This window comes from Anser brachyrhynchus (assembly GCF_964034855.1).
Source record: "Anser brachyrhynchus genome assembly, chromosome: 15".
In the NCBI taxonomy this organism is placed as follows: domain Eukaryota; kingdom Metazoa; phylum Chordata; class Aves; order Anseriformes; family Anatidae; genus Anser; species Anser brachyrhynchus.
This window is the reverse complement of record NC_137733.1, coordinates 2,001,219-2,015,392: the sequence shown is the minus strand read 5'-3', so window position 1 is coordinate 2,015,392 and position 14,174 is coordinate 2,001,219. Positions and strand designations below refer to the sequence as shown.

Below are 14,174 nucleotides of genomic sequence, written 5' to 3'. Positions count from 1 at the left end.
GGCTACAATGGTACTTGAAACTTCTTGCAGTAGCAACCTACATTTCAGTATAGCTCTAGCAGCCTAACTCCAATCCTCATATTTGATCATTGCTTGAAGAAATGCATCCAAGATAACCAGTAGGGCCCTGGAGAATGGGAGATGCATCTCTCCCCACTACAACAAGTGGAACTACAGCTTTTTTTGTTTTTTTAATTTATTTTCTCTTAAATCTCACAAGACAGTTAAACAACCTGGCTAGGCCAAAAACCTAAATTATTCAGGTACGTCCAGGTATTGAACTACCATTAAAATGTTATTTTAAAATAACTTGTGCTGCTGGTGAATAAAACAGACAATCCGAACACTTCTGAGCAGACCCAGGAGGCAGCTGCATACCCTCACCCACAACACATGACCTACAGTTACAGATCCCAATAAATGGCAGAGAAATGAGGTAGTGCGAGGAAAGTGTTCCAGCTCCCAGAACACTAATGCCTAAGCCAATATAATCAAGAGTCTTTTAAATATGTTAACTTGACAAGTTGGGTTTCTATAGCGCTAGAAATTCTGTGTTATCCGTCTGAGCACAGATGCCACTCCTAACCTGGCAGGGGATCAAGGCGCTATCTGAGTGGCAGCAGGGGAAAAGGAACTGATACCCCTCTGGCCTCTTCTCTGTTTGGGTCTGAAGAGCATCTAGACAGGGCCACCAAAACCAAAGTACTCTGCCCATAAAATAAAAGCAGGAGATCCCAGGCTTCCCACTTCGCCAGGCACTCTTCTGAACTCAACCAGGATGTAGGCCAAAATTATGTTTTTCAAAGTAGTGACCTATTTTCAGAGCTTGTTCTCCCAAGGCACCCTCATCTAGGAAACAGTGGCTTAAAGTAGGCTTCTGCCATCCCCAGAACAATTCACCCAGCTTAGAGACTGCTCCCAAGGAAAGAGTGCTGCCAGTAGCAGGGTGATGGGCAGGTTAACTGGTGTTGCACACCAGGCAGCTATGGGCAAGCGAGGCACCCCCAGCTGGAGAGCCACGTTACCAAATTAGCCCCCCATCAAATTTCTGAGCATGATATAGAAAACAAAAGTGCAACACTACCACCAAGAATGGGTTTAACACTCAGAAGTTAACTAGCTTCTCATGGTATACAGCACTCCGATATTTAGGGCAGAAATGACCCATTAATTGCTCAACAATTCCAATAGCTTCAAAAAATGTCTTAGAACAAAAAAAAAAAAAATCTCTATTTACAGAGTTGTATTCTGCCAAAATTTCAAATACTTTTACTGTAAGCCTATCCTTTGATTTAATAAAGCATGCAGCTGAGGTGCTTAATGTGCATTTCAAGGTATATTAAAACAAGAGATCAAAAATGAACATTAGCCTAGTTAACCTCTGCCAATATTTTACTCAAGCTACACTAACTAGACTCAGTCTAGCATTAAGATGTTTTTGTATTCCCAAATCTAACCTGTGAATAAGGTACTAACAGCAAAAGATACTTAAATTAACTTTAAAATGATCAAAATTACATGCGTCTCCTCCAATAACCTCTTTATTTATGAAAAATGTTTAACTCTGAAATCTTCTAAGCAGCCTGCTACAAACTTGTACGACCCAACCACATTTCAGAAACTGGCGGGTCTTGTTTAGATGAGGACAATTAAGCTGGCCAGGGAGCTTGGCTCATAGAAAAGCCGCAGTAAGCACTAACGCCAGGTCTGAATATGACCTTGAAATTTTTTAATCACTGTATCAGAAGAAAAGCTGGCTTGGGCAGGAGGTTTCCCTCCTTCCCAAATATTACACTGTGATTGCTGGAGATTTTAATACGTACTTTAATCTAAAAATAGTAACCCATTTAGTATAGGTGAAAAAGCTGAAGATCCTTCAGATGTAGGTTCAAGTTGGAGAATTCAGGAGTATTTTTAGCTCCAAGGAATACCCTTGTGCAAAAAAAAAAAAAAAGGAAGATATTCAGAAGCAGACCTATAATGAGAACAATTTCATCCCCAAAAGTGGTTCGCATCTGAACAACATTCAATTTTTGTAATGGTAAAAAGCCAGGTGTCAGCAGTAAGAACTAAGTTTTGATTTACTACTCATCCTTGTAACCTTGCTACAGCCCTGTCTCCTAATGCATTTACTGGGGGAGAAAGGTCCTAGTGTCAAACAAAGATTCTTGGGAAAGTTAAAGAAGTTATGGAAGTTATCAACAGCTTAAGAGTTCTCTCTCCCTCTCTCTCTCCTGCCTCCTCAGTCAAGCTGGCCCACTTGTTTGCGAGGCCAAACAATAAGCTAGTCCAGTGAACTGAGCTCGGTTAAAAATAAACCCAGAATAAGGAAGTTACTTTAAATTTCATTCTCTTCATTCATCCTACTTACCACATGCTCCCCCAAACAGTTGTGACAGTGCAAGTGAGGATGCAAAAGAGAGGCGTAGAGGTGAAACACTGCTCCAGGAGATACCTGTTCTCTGCAGGAGGGTCAGCATGAACTGTACACAAACTCTTCTCCTGGCTCCCAGTAGCAAATAAATAGTAATCTTAAAAAAAAAAAGTCAGGTTTAGTGCCCAGATGAAAATCCAAACCTTTCCCTGAAGCTTTTGCCCAGTACTGGGTCGGGCTCCTCATCCTTATAGACACTGGTGTCCGGTGGGCAGCTGCACAGGACCTGCTGCTGCACACAGATGTTTGACGTTGCTGACTGCAGCGAGGCATGCACATCTGCTAACTGTGAGCAGGCTTCTGCTGTGCTCGTTTAAGCAAAAGTTAGGTACCAATAACGGTATTTTTGAAGAAATGGGCCTTGATGGTGTGCTCTGTGTTGAATTCAGTGCTACCAGTGTAGCTCGGCTCGCAGAGGGATGTGTTCACACTGAGGCTCACACTCAGACCTCGACTACTTTGCATTGCAATCAATCCAGTACTGCGATTCCACATGGGTTTTTTTCTTCACAGGTGCCACAAAGTATCTAAATGTTGATTCAACGTGGACTCAAGTTATCAAGGTCCATTTATACAAATGATTCCAGTGCCGAAGTACTTTTGTAAGATGACCAGCAGACTCTTGCTGATGAGAACCACTGGAGGCACAGTCTCTCACTGCATTAGCGTCAACACCTCTCAGTTTGTTATATTGAAGGCTGACGAAAAGGTCTTAAAGAATTAGTTGAAATGTCTTCTTAACCCAGCAAGAGGTCACTGACCACTGCAGCTGGGGTTTCACGCTGAGACTACAGGTCTGCAGATACACGCTGCGGTTCCGCACGCAAAGACAAGGATGATCAGGGGTTGCTTACGGGCAGCAGTAGGTGAAACAAGATCAATTTCTGCACTTCCCACGTGTTCTTCCCCTCCCTCTGTGCCATTACCAAGATCAAGAGATGCCTTCCCCAGCAGAGATCCATTGGTAGGCAGAGGAATTACAGAGCACTCCTTCATCCAGAGAGAAACCCCAATAATCCCTTCCCGAAACAGATCCTATCCCTCCCGTGCCAACCCTTTCCTACTTCGGAAGCTACATTTCAGGGCAGAGGGTGTAAGCCAAAGCATAAGCTGATGAACAAAAGCTGAAGAACAAGACAAATCTGCTGAGAACAATAAAGTATCTTAAAATCAGTATGAAACTGAAGTGACACATTTGAAGAAACAAGCAGTTATCAAATTCTGTGGTCGAGATTTTAAAATACAATGCTTAAAAAAAATCAGAAAGTTGCTATTTCTGGCAGATTCCGGTTTGACTGAACTGCTACTTAATTCCTCAGCTGTGAGGACACCTTAAGGGAAAAAAAAACAAAAAAACAAACAAAAAAGCACTTATGGTTACCACCTTTGTGGCACGATTGAGATACTGCACAGCACTGTACTAGTTTTTAAGGGGATCGCTTTATAGGTGCAGGGTTCAAATCCAAGTAGCATCTGAAACAGTCACAGTGAAATAGAGGAGCTGAAAACCACACAGGAAGAATGAGCAGAGGGAAAGGAAAGCAGAAGAGAATTGTGAAACACCACTGCTGCAATTGCTACTAGCAAGGAGGGCTTTGCATGTGGTTTGTGACCCATTCTTTAATTCATATAATTTACAGACGCACTTGAGTTACCTCTGTGTTCGAACTGTGAATAGTACCTATTCTCCTCCAGAAATTACCTTCGACCTTCAATGTCATTAAGTAACACTTGACCTGGTGAACAACTCTTCAGAACAGGTTAGCTCTTTCCCAAAGAAGAAGGAAATCCAGCTTTCCATAGCTTGATTTAATGAACAATTAAACAGCATTCACACAGCCTGTGCAGATCCAGAATTCAAAATTCCCTTTAAGAAAAATTACATCTCACGTTGTCTTCAGATTTGAAGCCTGTAAACCTATATAACAGCATCTGAGTGTCTAGACATCTCTAAAATCTATAACAGAAGCAAAACAGCCATTTATCTAAATAGAATAGTTAAGACATACTGTGAAGGCAAACTTGTGTCTAAAAACTGTTAGCTGATTACAGTTACCAGAAATATCCTGGCAGTACGTAACTGAGATGTATTGCATGACTATTAAACAGCAACCACGAGGAGCTGGCTGGAGCAGAATAGCCTGGGCTTACAGGCAGGAAGGAAGAATGCAAGTTTTTCCCTACCTCCAAATGTAATGATTCTGTTCTTGAAAAAAAAAATACACAGAAGATGCAAAAACTACCTTGCCTACCAGGACTGCCAACTGTGCCTTGACTGCCCAAAACAAAACGTACTTCTATGCAAGAAAAAAAAAAAAGGGCAACTGATCATTGCCCGACCAGTAACCTCTTCATTCTTTTCCAGTAATCAGAGAGCAGTGAGACAAAAAACCACAACAGGTCACTGCTGAAATACTGCAGAGTCCCAGCTAAGTGCACTTCCACACAGATACCCATCTGGTCGCAGGGGCTGCGGCACCCGAACAGGAACGGGATCAGTGAGAGTCAGCATCGCAGCTGCTGGACAAAACAGCGATGTGCATCCCGTGATGCATGAAAATACAGGTACCAGCAGCAGGGCGGCCAGCCTTCCTGGTCCTGCAACCTGACCTGCACACCAGACCGTCCAATACCAGCACAAGCCACAGCCATGTGTTACCCCACATCCAGCGCACTGGAGAGGTGCAGAACACAAGCTGAAAGCATCCTCCCTGGAGCAGAGCAGCCCAGACACACCACTAATCCCGTGTGGGAGATGCTCAGGAGTGCAGAAGGATCACCGCATGGCCTAGAGGTGAGATCCTGCCCGCAGCCTCAGCGCAAGATTCACACCAATAACTTCCTATCAAGGCAAAGAAAAATGCATTGATCTTATACCGAGACTCTTAAAAATATCATTTCCTAAATATCCTAAATTTCCATCATTTCTTAAATAACGTCTCTGCATATTAAGTGTTTTACCAATGCATTTACTATAGATGTAAATTCTGTGCCTTTTTAATTGAAGAATTAGCCATTTTAACAAAGAAATATCCACTATTGACCCCTGATCCATTTAACAGGAAGAATATTAACTCAGAGAGGTGGATTTGGAATTTAGAACTGCCACTAAGTTTGAACGGACTTTCGCACACACCTGCTTTTATCCAAACCTCCATCAAAGTTCTGCTGATCAATGCCAGTGATGTTAGAAAACAGACCTCTTGAAAAATACAGGAAGCAAAATCTCTACTGGGGAAACACAACTACTCCTTTTTTTTTCCTTTTTTTTTTTTTAAACAGAGCTCAAAAGAAGTCCATCCAATTGTTATACTCATATAACGTCGCAGTTAGAGCCCTAAAGAAAAGTTTTCCTTAGATCTTTATAAAAACGCACACGCACAGCTAGAGATGTATTTTTTAAGAATACTCTTTCAGTAGCACCTTGCGAAATCACTAGATGATCAAGCTTAGAGCTATGGCAAACACTATTATCAACGATACTCCTACACATCCTTTCAGATTTACAGAAGGAAAAGGGAAATTCGGAAAAATAGCATTAAGAATTTTCACAGACTTCTACATTTAAATCAAATCCTATAGGAATACAATCAACCCCTTAACATACAAAAGTTCTGTTTTCCACCTCTTTTATGGAGTTATATATAAAAGAACTGACTGTATTTAAAAAATAATATTAATCCTATCTCCTAGGCTGCAAACTGCTGTGGAACTGCTATAGACCTGCTTGGAGCTTTCCTCTCACAGGACATTTCAGCTCCTTACTCACGCTGTCTTCCACTGGCTTGCAATACGCTTTGGAGCTGTCAAGGTGCTGGTTTCGATGTGGGACCCCAGGTGTTCAGGCCACCTGGAAGACCACCTCACACACCAGCATCCATGCAGGAGCAAGCTGAGATGCTGGCACCCTCCCGTCCCAGGTCCAAGGGATGCTCCCGGCACATCTCTGCAGGGCAGCGCTCCAGAGCTCGCTTCATGGCAGCAGGCAAGGAGAACTGGACTTGCCGATGCTGAATGTCCCATCCTCCTGAGATGCTTGGTGCAACAAACTGTCATGGCTTTGCTTAAATCTTCACAATTAAACATGTCAGGAATGACTTATTGCACTAATGCTTAAAACAGCTGCCAAATACCAATTAAAACCAAACTGAGACATGTTATGCTGCTTACATCACAGGATTTTAGTTTTACCAAAATTTACCATCTTTTTATTCAATGCTATTTTAAGTGATTTTGCTTGACAAATACATGCGTGCTGTTACACTGAACAATCAAGCTGTGTTATTCTGGATGCACATTAAGTCCAACACAAACCAGTCTTCACATGTGCTTTTGTACTCTGAAAAGTACTCCAAAAAGCACCTAGGCATTACAGTGCGAGATGTAAAAGAGTGAAATGGCCTTCCCCAAACTGCAAATATTCAGTACAGTTTAACTGTTCTCAAAGTCCATCCACTTATTTCCAGCTGAATTGGTTCTGGTTGACAAACGCTCAACCACCTAGTGAAAGTACGCAATATAAAGCAGAAACACATGGGATTTCCAAGCTGACCATTCCTCATTTTGCTGGCAATTCATTCAAAATCCATTCTGATCTCTCAGTGTTTCTAAACCACAGAGCTTGTTTTACTACAATCAGTAAGCATAGGTGAAAAAAGGGGTCAGCGGAAATATTGAAATGCAAGTGTTAAGTTCAAACCTGCAACACCATGCACAGATACATTATGCTACAGCTGTTGTCACTGATTATGTGCACTTTTACTCTGAACATACAGCTTTTTGCTAGTGTATCAGGCTACAATACTAAAACTATCTGAGCAAAATACACTAAATATCTGAAGTACTAATAAAGAAAGTTTTTTAAGAACTACCCTGCGTATTTAATAACTTGATAACGTAACCAGCCTACAGCCCCCAATCTACCTGCCAAGGCATTTTATATTAAATGTTAATGTGCTGGTTACATCAAACTAGCACATAACAGATTTTCTATATATGCTAATATACATACATCTGTGTTTGAAAAGAAAAAAATGCTGTAGTTTACTAATACCTTCTATTGCAAGCTACCCAATACTTTTCTCCTTCACAATCAACATTTTACAGCCACGAGATACAAAGTTAAGCTAATACAACTCATCTAAGACATCTCAAAGCACAAACTAAAGCAAACAATGCCCTGTTTTAAATGTATAATCATTTAACAAAAAAGTGGGTGCTTCACAAGCTCTAAACCAGTTCATTTTCACCCTTAGCCCAAATATTGAATGATGTCATGCAAGATGTACTGGCTGAACTGGTTTAACTGCTACAGGCTGGATGCACTGCGCAGATTTTGTGTGATAAATTATTCTGCAGCTCTGAAACCGATTCAGTTAGTCTCAAACAACCATCTCCATCTGTGGTTCTAAAGTTCGGGGCTACGCTGCTTTTACACACACAACTTGCTCCATCACTTAATACAGCGACCAAGTACAATAGGCAGCAGATTTTACGTCTGTTCTGAATTCAACCAGCAGCAAGCAACAGCTGGGATAGAGGAAGGAGGTCTGATACGTATTGGTATGTACTGCATCAAGGAGGTCTGATACGTATTGATATGTACTTCATCCTGAATAGCACTACCTGTTTCCTTCTGCATTTTACATGCATTTACCACTACTTGATTTAGTTCACTTCTCCTTCACAGAAAACTTACTAAATCTGAGAGCTTACTAAGCACTTATTTGACAAAGAAAGCACAGAAGAGAACTAGAGATAGTTGGCACTCTTCTAAAGTCCCCTCCGTGCCGTTTCCTCAGCTGGCACGGAGCAGCTCTCCAAGAGGGATGCAACACACGCCACCTCCCAAGGCCAGGCTCGCTGTTTCCAGAGGCACTACACATTATCATTACAGGACATAAGAGACCAGGCCTGGTTCTTCACTCTAGCCATAACCTCAGAATTAACTTAATTTTGCTCGTTGTCTGTTGCATCAGCGCTTTTATCACCCCTCACTTGAGCATCAACCATTTCTTGGAAAAACGTGAAGGCTGGAGAGGGGAGGGGGCAGGAAGAAGAGATAAACGAGCAGGTACCCGTGTTCATATGATGAACCTGGCCTGCGTATTCTCCTTCCAAATGTACAGCCCCCTTCCTCAGCACTGGGCTGGAAGCAGTGCCGAGGACAGTGGAGGAGCTCAGGGAAGAGGGATACGGGCCTTCAGGAGCAAGGCACACCAGGGCAGGCAAGAAAAGGACCGAGCCCCGTACCATGTAAGCAGCTGATACCAAAGTGACAGGGATGGAGAACACTAATGAGGACAAAATACTAGAGTATTCAGAAGACGGGCAAAAAAAGTGTTATGGATTTGTGACCAATCTCCTACAATTGGACAGAAATCCAGTAAGTGCTGTCAGCAGCCAACAAAACACGGATGAACAGCAAGGGCCGCAAACTTGCCATCGTGTGGACGCTGCGAAAAAGCGCGATTTTAAACTTTTCTCACACACACACAGACATCTCCTCCTTTCTAAATAGCTTGCATCGTTTCACCTGGAATCCAAATCTCAACTGTAAGCTAGCCTAACTAGGGAAATGCTCAGAGGACAGCAGCACCAGGGAGGATGCAGGGCTGCACAAGGAAAATACAAGCCTGCAACCCCAGCTACCCATCACCATGCGTCCAAGGGCTACACTACGCCTGCTACATCTGAAACGAAACAGCCCTAATGCGAAACATACGTATGTATACAACTACAGGCAGAGGCTGAAACTACAAAGAGGCAAATTCAAACTATAAACAAGGGAAACCTCCAGTTATTAAGCTGCAAATGAGACTTTCCATGGAGGCAATGAAAGAACTTTATGAAATACGTAACTGTAGATTTGTATTAAGCCAAGTTCTTTGAAGCTCAACTAGACACATTTGCGCAAAGAAGTTCCCGAGGAGGCATACAGAACGTAGGGGGATTTGGGTTCAATTACACCTCACAGAGCAACTCACCAGCAACTGAACAGCCCTAATTCTTTGCATGATAAAGCAGCCTACGTACCCCACCTTCAGTACAGAAAAACTAGTATTTATTTTTTCCACTAAACTTATTTAGTATATAAACAAATAAAATATGCTGTGGAATAATTGACTAAATTAACATCTTGAGAGGGTAATTATCTCAAAGTTGGGCACCGATGGCTAACGTGCGCACTCCCAGGCTGTCTCAGTGCAAAGGGAGCCGCTGTACCAGAATCACATGCTTTATGCAGCAGCGGCTGACGGGTGCTGGCAAAATCCATTACTACTGACATAATTTGGTAAAGACAGGCTGCTCGAGGTGGCACTTTTCTTGTTCCTTCCCATCCCAATGCCAAACCTTCACCGTATTAATATAACACTAAACAGGGCTGCAGGGGGAACCAAGTTAAAAAGTAAAGAATGAAGCTACATTTAAAAAAAATCATTTCAATGATTTCAATGACTCAAAAATTATTTCAATCACTTTATGGTGACAAGAAGTTGCGCTAGCGCAAATGTTGGGGAAGGACACAAGAAGAGAACCAGCAGCAGCAAATGCTGTGTTTTCTAGCTAGGGAAGCTATCATGTTCAGCTGAAGGGACAAAATGTTTTCCTACACTTCTCATAAATTCAGAGTTTCTCTGTCCATGCATCGCTACCACTGTACCTTAGTAAGGCTAAAACTGATTTCAAACACAACATCCACAGGAAGACTAAATATACAAAGAGGTGGTTCACAACATCACATTCTAGCTAAATCAGAATAAAGTAAGCCTGTATCACACATGGTCATATGGAGTAGATACCTGCCCCTTATCAAGGCTGTCATCGCTTCTTTAGCTCATGATGCAGAGATTAAGCAGCTTTCCTTTCTAGAGGGTACGTCTCCCTCACTCCTAAAGCCTGACAGCCCCATGCACACTACTCTCACTTACAGTGTCCGCAAGATCATCAGTGAAGAGTACATTAGTTACAAGGGAAAGGGAAAGGAGAAAAACCCTGGACAAGAGAGCAGACGCTCAGAATATCATATCCGCTTAATCCTGGAGAATTTAGTTCCATGCTTTTATTACTGCTTGATAGTTATTTTATTCATTAAAATTGTTCATCTAGTATAGGCGTATAGAGAACAAGCATGCCTTCACATAGCTTGAAGCCAAGAAGTGCAATTTTCCACTGTGCATTCTTCACATACCTCCTAAATCTAGTGTGATCATTCAGTGAAGAATGGCATCTGACACTGTTTTATGCACGTTAAAATTAAGCTAACTACACGCTATTAAATATTTTCCTCACTGCTTGAAAACATCTCCCCCATGGAAGCATGAACACCCATACATAAGATGGTAAACACTGTTTCACACAAAATAGAATATATACCCATGACATCTACTTTTATTAAAAGTTAGCAATAACCTGATCTCAGCAATTCAGTAAACTTCACATTTCAAGGGGGGGAAAAAGCATTTAAAAAGAGCCTCCAAAGGCTGAACAATTTTTGTTTTGCAAACAGACAGGTCAGTAAGCTGTCACAAATTAGCGAGCTCATAGTAACATCCTGAATCAGCTGAGCGCAGCCTAATAGATCACAAATAGACTTCTGAGGCAACACTGCATTCCCAGGGACGCTGTGCTGATGTACACAGACTCCTTCCTTGCCCCTCCAAAGTAGGTGGCCAGCAGCATAAGGTCTGCACGACCATCAGAAGGACTTCCACGTGTATTTTGGGCTTCTGTTTCCCCACTGATAGAGGGGATGCAATCCTGAGAGGTGCAGGACACCTTTAACTGAATAAAGGTGTTCAGTATTTCACAGCGTGCCCAGCATGGTAGAACACCAAGCCCATAGAAAAATCAAAAGAAAAACATTAGATAGTCAGTAGTATTATGAACTTGAAAAGGATTTTGAGAAAGCAGATTGCTAAAGGCTATCAAAGTTTGCTGGAAAATATATCCCACAAAATGTTAATGTGTGCGTACGCGTGCACAAAAACAAATATGAAGCATTTTAAAAGTCTTTTGTATTGGTCACTGAGTATATAATTGCCAATTTGGAGATTTTTCCAAAAAAAAAAATCACTCCAATAGCAAATAGGTTTTAGCTATAATTTTAGGAAATAGGATTTACATTCAAAAAAGCAAGGCTTCCTGTAATGACCTTTTAATCTTGAAAGGTAACCACACAGTTACTGTGACAAACTTCCACCAAAACACCTTTGCTACTTGTAATTTCCAGGCCTGTTATTTAGTAGAAACATCTGCTATGTCAATTTCCGTGGTTCACAAGTGAAATACCCTGTGTCGATTTACCTTACTGCTAATCCAAATATTTATAACAAAATGTGTGCATTCATGGCCAGCCACCCTAAACAAGATTTAGGCAATATTTTGACCTCCAAGCCAAACCCCACGGGCACGCTCAGCGCCGTGCCTGCCCCTCCTGATGAAGCGAACCCCCGACGTGCCGTTTGCCCAAGATAACTGCACGGGGCTGAGTTCGTAGTTTGGAAGGAGGGAGGGAAAAAAAAAAACAAAAACAAAACCAAAACAACAAAACCCAAGGACAGCAGGCGAGAAACGCCGAAGGGACCGCTCGGGAGCGGCGGGGAGCGGCGCGGGGCAGCAGCCCGCACACGCAGTGCCTCCTTTATGAGCGCGGCGCAACTGCATGACGGTGCAGGATGAGGGCCGGCGGCTCGCGGGCGCTACACATGGGCAGCGCTCAGCCCCCGCCGACCCCGCGCTAGGCCCGGCCGGGCGCGTTTGCTGTAAATAACCCCGGGATGAGGGTTAATTAAAAATGGCGAGCAGCGTGGCTGCGCGCATACAATGAGCGGCCCCGCACCGGCCCCGGCCCCGGCCCCGGCCCCGGCCCGGCGCTGCTCAAGCCCGCCCCGAGGGGGGCGGCGGGGAGGCCCCGGCCCCCCCCCCCCCGTTCATCCCCGGCCAACGCGGACCCCCCCCGGCCCCCCACGCCCCGCTGGAAAACAGGGCCCGGGCTGCCCTCCCCAGCCCCCCGCCGGGCAGCGGCGTCGCCTTCCGCGGGAGCGCGACCCCCCCGCTTTGCCGAGCTGCAGGGATTTGGGGACCCGCTGCCCCCCCCCAGCCCCCGGGAGCCCCCGACCCACGCGGGAGGCTCCCGGTGCCCCCCGAGCGCTGCTGCGCGCCCCGCCGAGCCTCGAGCCCCGCACAGGCGGCCCGGGGAGCCGAGCCCCCTGCCGTACGGCCGCTCCCCCCCCCCCCAGCACGGTTCGCATTCTTGCAGAGAGCCCCTCCCGGGCCGCCCCCCCCCCCCATCCCCCGCTCCCCCTCCGCCCCCCAGCCCCTCGCACGCTGCTCCCAGCCTCAACTTTCCTCGCTCAGCGCCTCCCGCCGCCGACTCGCCCGCCCGAGCTCCCCCGGCCCCGCAGCACGGCCGGCCCCGGCCGCCCATGTTTGCAGAGCAGGAGGGAAAGGGCTGGGTGCCTGTGCACCGGGGGGCCGGGTGCCTGTGCACCGGGGCTCGGGGGGGCTCCGGCCGAGGAAGGGAGCTCCCCGAGGGGGGGCCGGGCTGCGCTGCGCCGGGGGCTGCGGGGGAGCCCCGGGAGCCCGCGGCGAGGCTGGGGGAGAGCGGGGGGGAAACTCGGCGCGGAGTAGAGGGCCCAGGGGCCGGCCCGGCCCCGGCCTTACCTTCCATCTCCATGTCCTCGGGCTCGCTCAGCTGCTGCTCCCCGGGCTTCTGGTGCTGCTGCTGCTGCTGCTGATGGTGGTTCATGTCGGGCTGGGCTTGGGGCTGGGGCTCGGCGGCGGCGGCCTGGGCCTTTCCCGCTGGGGGCTGCGGGCCTGCGTCGGGAGGGGAAGGGGCGGAGGAGCGGCGGGGCCTGGGCAGCGGCCGGGACTGGGCACCCGCCTCGGGGGGCTGCGGCTGGGCTCCGGCGGGCAGGGAGCGGGCAGCCGGAGGAGGCAGCGAGACGCGCACGTATTTGCTCGCTATTCGCCCAATCTCGGCGGCGGCACCCGGTCGGGGGAAAGGGGTGGGGAGGAGGGACCGGCCGGGGGTGGCGGCTTCCCCGGGGGCCGGAGGGGAGGGGACCGGGACGAGGGGAGGGGGGAGGGGGGGGGGGCCAGGAGATCAGGAGTCAGGGCCCGGCGGCTGCGCCCGGCGCTTCCCCCTCCCCTGGCGAGGTGTCCCCGGCGCTGCGAAGTCGGGGAGGCGCCGCGGGGCCCCTCCTCTGCCCTCCCGGCCCCCCCAGCGCCCCGGCACCGCCGCTGGCCGCCGCCCGGCTCGCTGCTCCCGGCCCGCGGGCCGCCCCCGTCGCCCGTGGCCCGGCGCGCTGGTGCCGCTCGGCCGCCGCCAGCGCTCTGTGCCTCAAAATGGCGGCTGCGGTAAACGCCGTGAAATGTCACATCCGCATGAGGGGCAGGCAGCCCAGCGAGCCGGGGAGGGGGAGGCAGCGCCGCGGCCGCGCCGGGAACAGCAGCCGCTGCCGCCGCCGCCGCCGCCGCAGGAGGCCGGGGAGGCGGAGCCACAGGGGCCCGGGCCCCGCCGCCGCCGCCACCTGCGCGCAGCCCCGCGCCCGAGCCGGGCCGGGCAGGGCAGGGCCGGGCCTGCCGCCGGGCCGCGGCCTCTCCGCGGGCATCTCAAGGCCGCCGGGGCTCGGGGGAACCGCCGGGCGCCGGGGTTCGGAGCTCGGGGCACAGCCGCACGCGCGGGAAGCTGTGGCCGAGGCCCCCCGGCCCGCACGGCTCCGGGCTGCGATGCGTG

The 14,174-nt window shown here is 47.6% G+C and overlaps 1 protein-coding gene across 1 annotated transcript in view; it reads right to left on the bottom strand.

Moving 5' to 3' along the window:
- The window catches only part of USP7 (ubiquitin specific peptidase 7), a 71,982-nt gene extending 58,173 nt beyond the window's left edge, over positions 1-13,809 (bottom strand). The window contains exon 1 of the mRNA XM_080557014.1: positions 13,100-13,809. Within this exon, the coding sequence (XP_080413140.1) occupies positions 13,100-13,184 (85 nt within the window). The 5' untranslated portion in view covers positions 13,185-13,809. The remainder of the gene's footprint in view (positions 1-13,099) is intronic.
- Between the last annotated feature and the right edge of the window lie 365 nt (positions 13,810-14,174).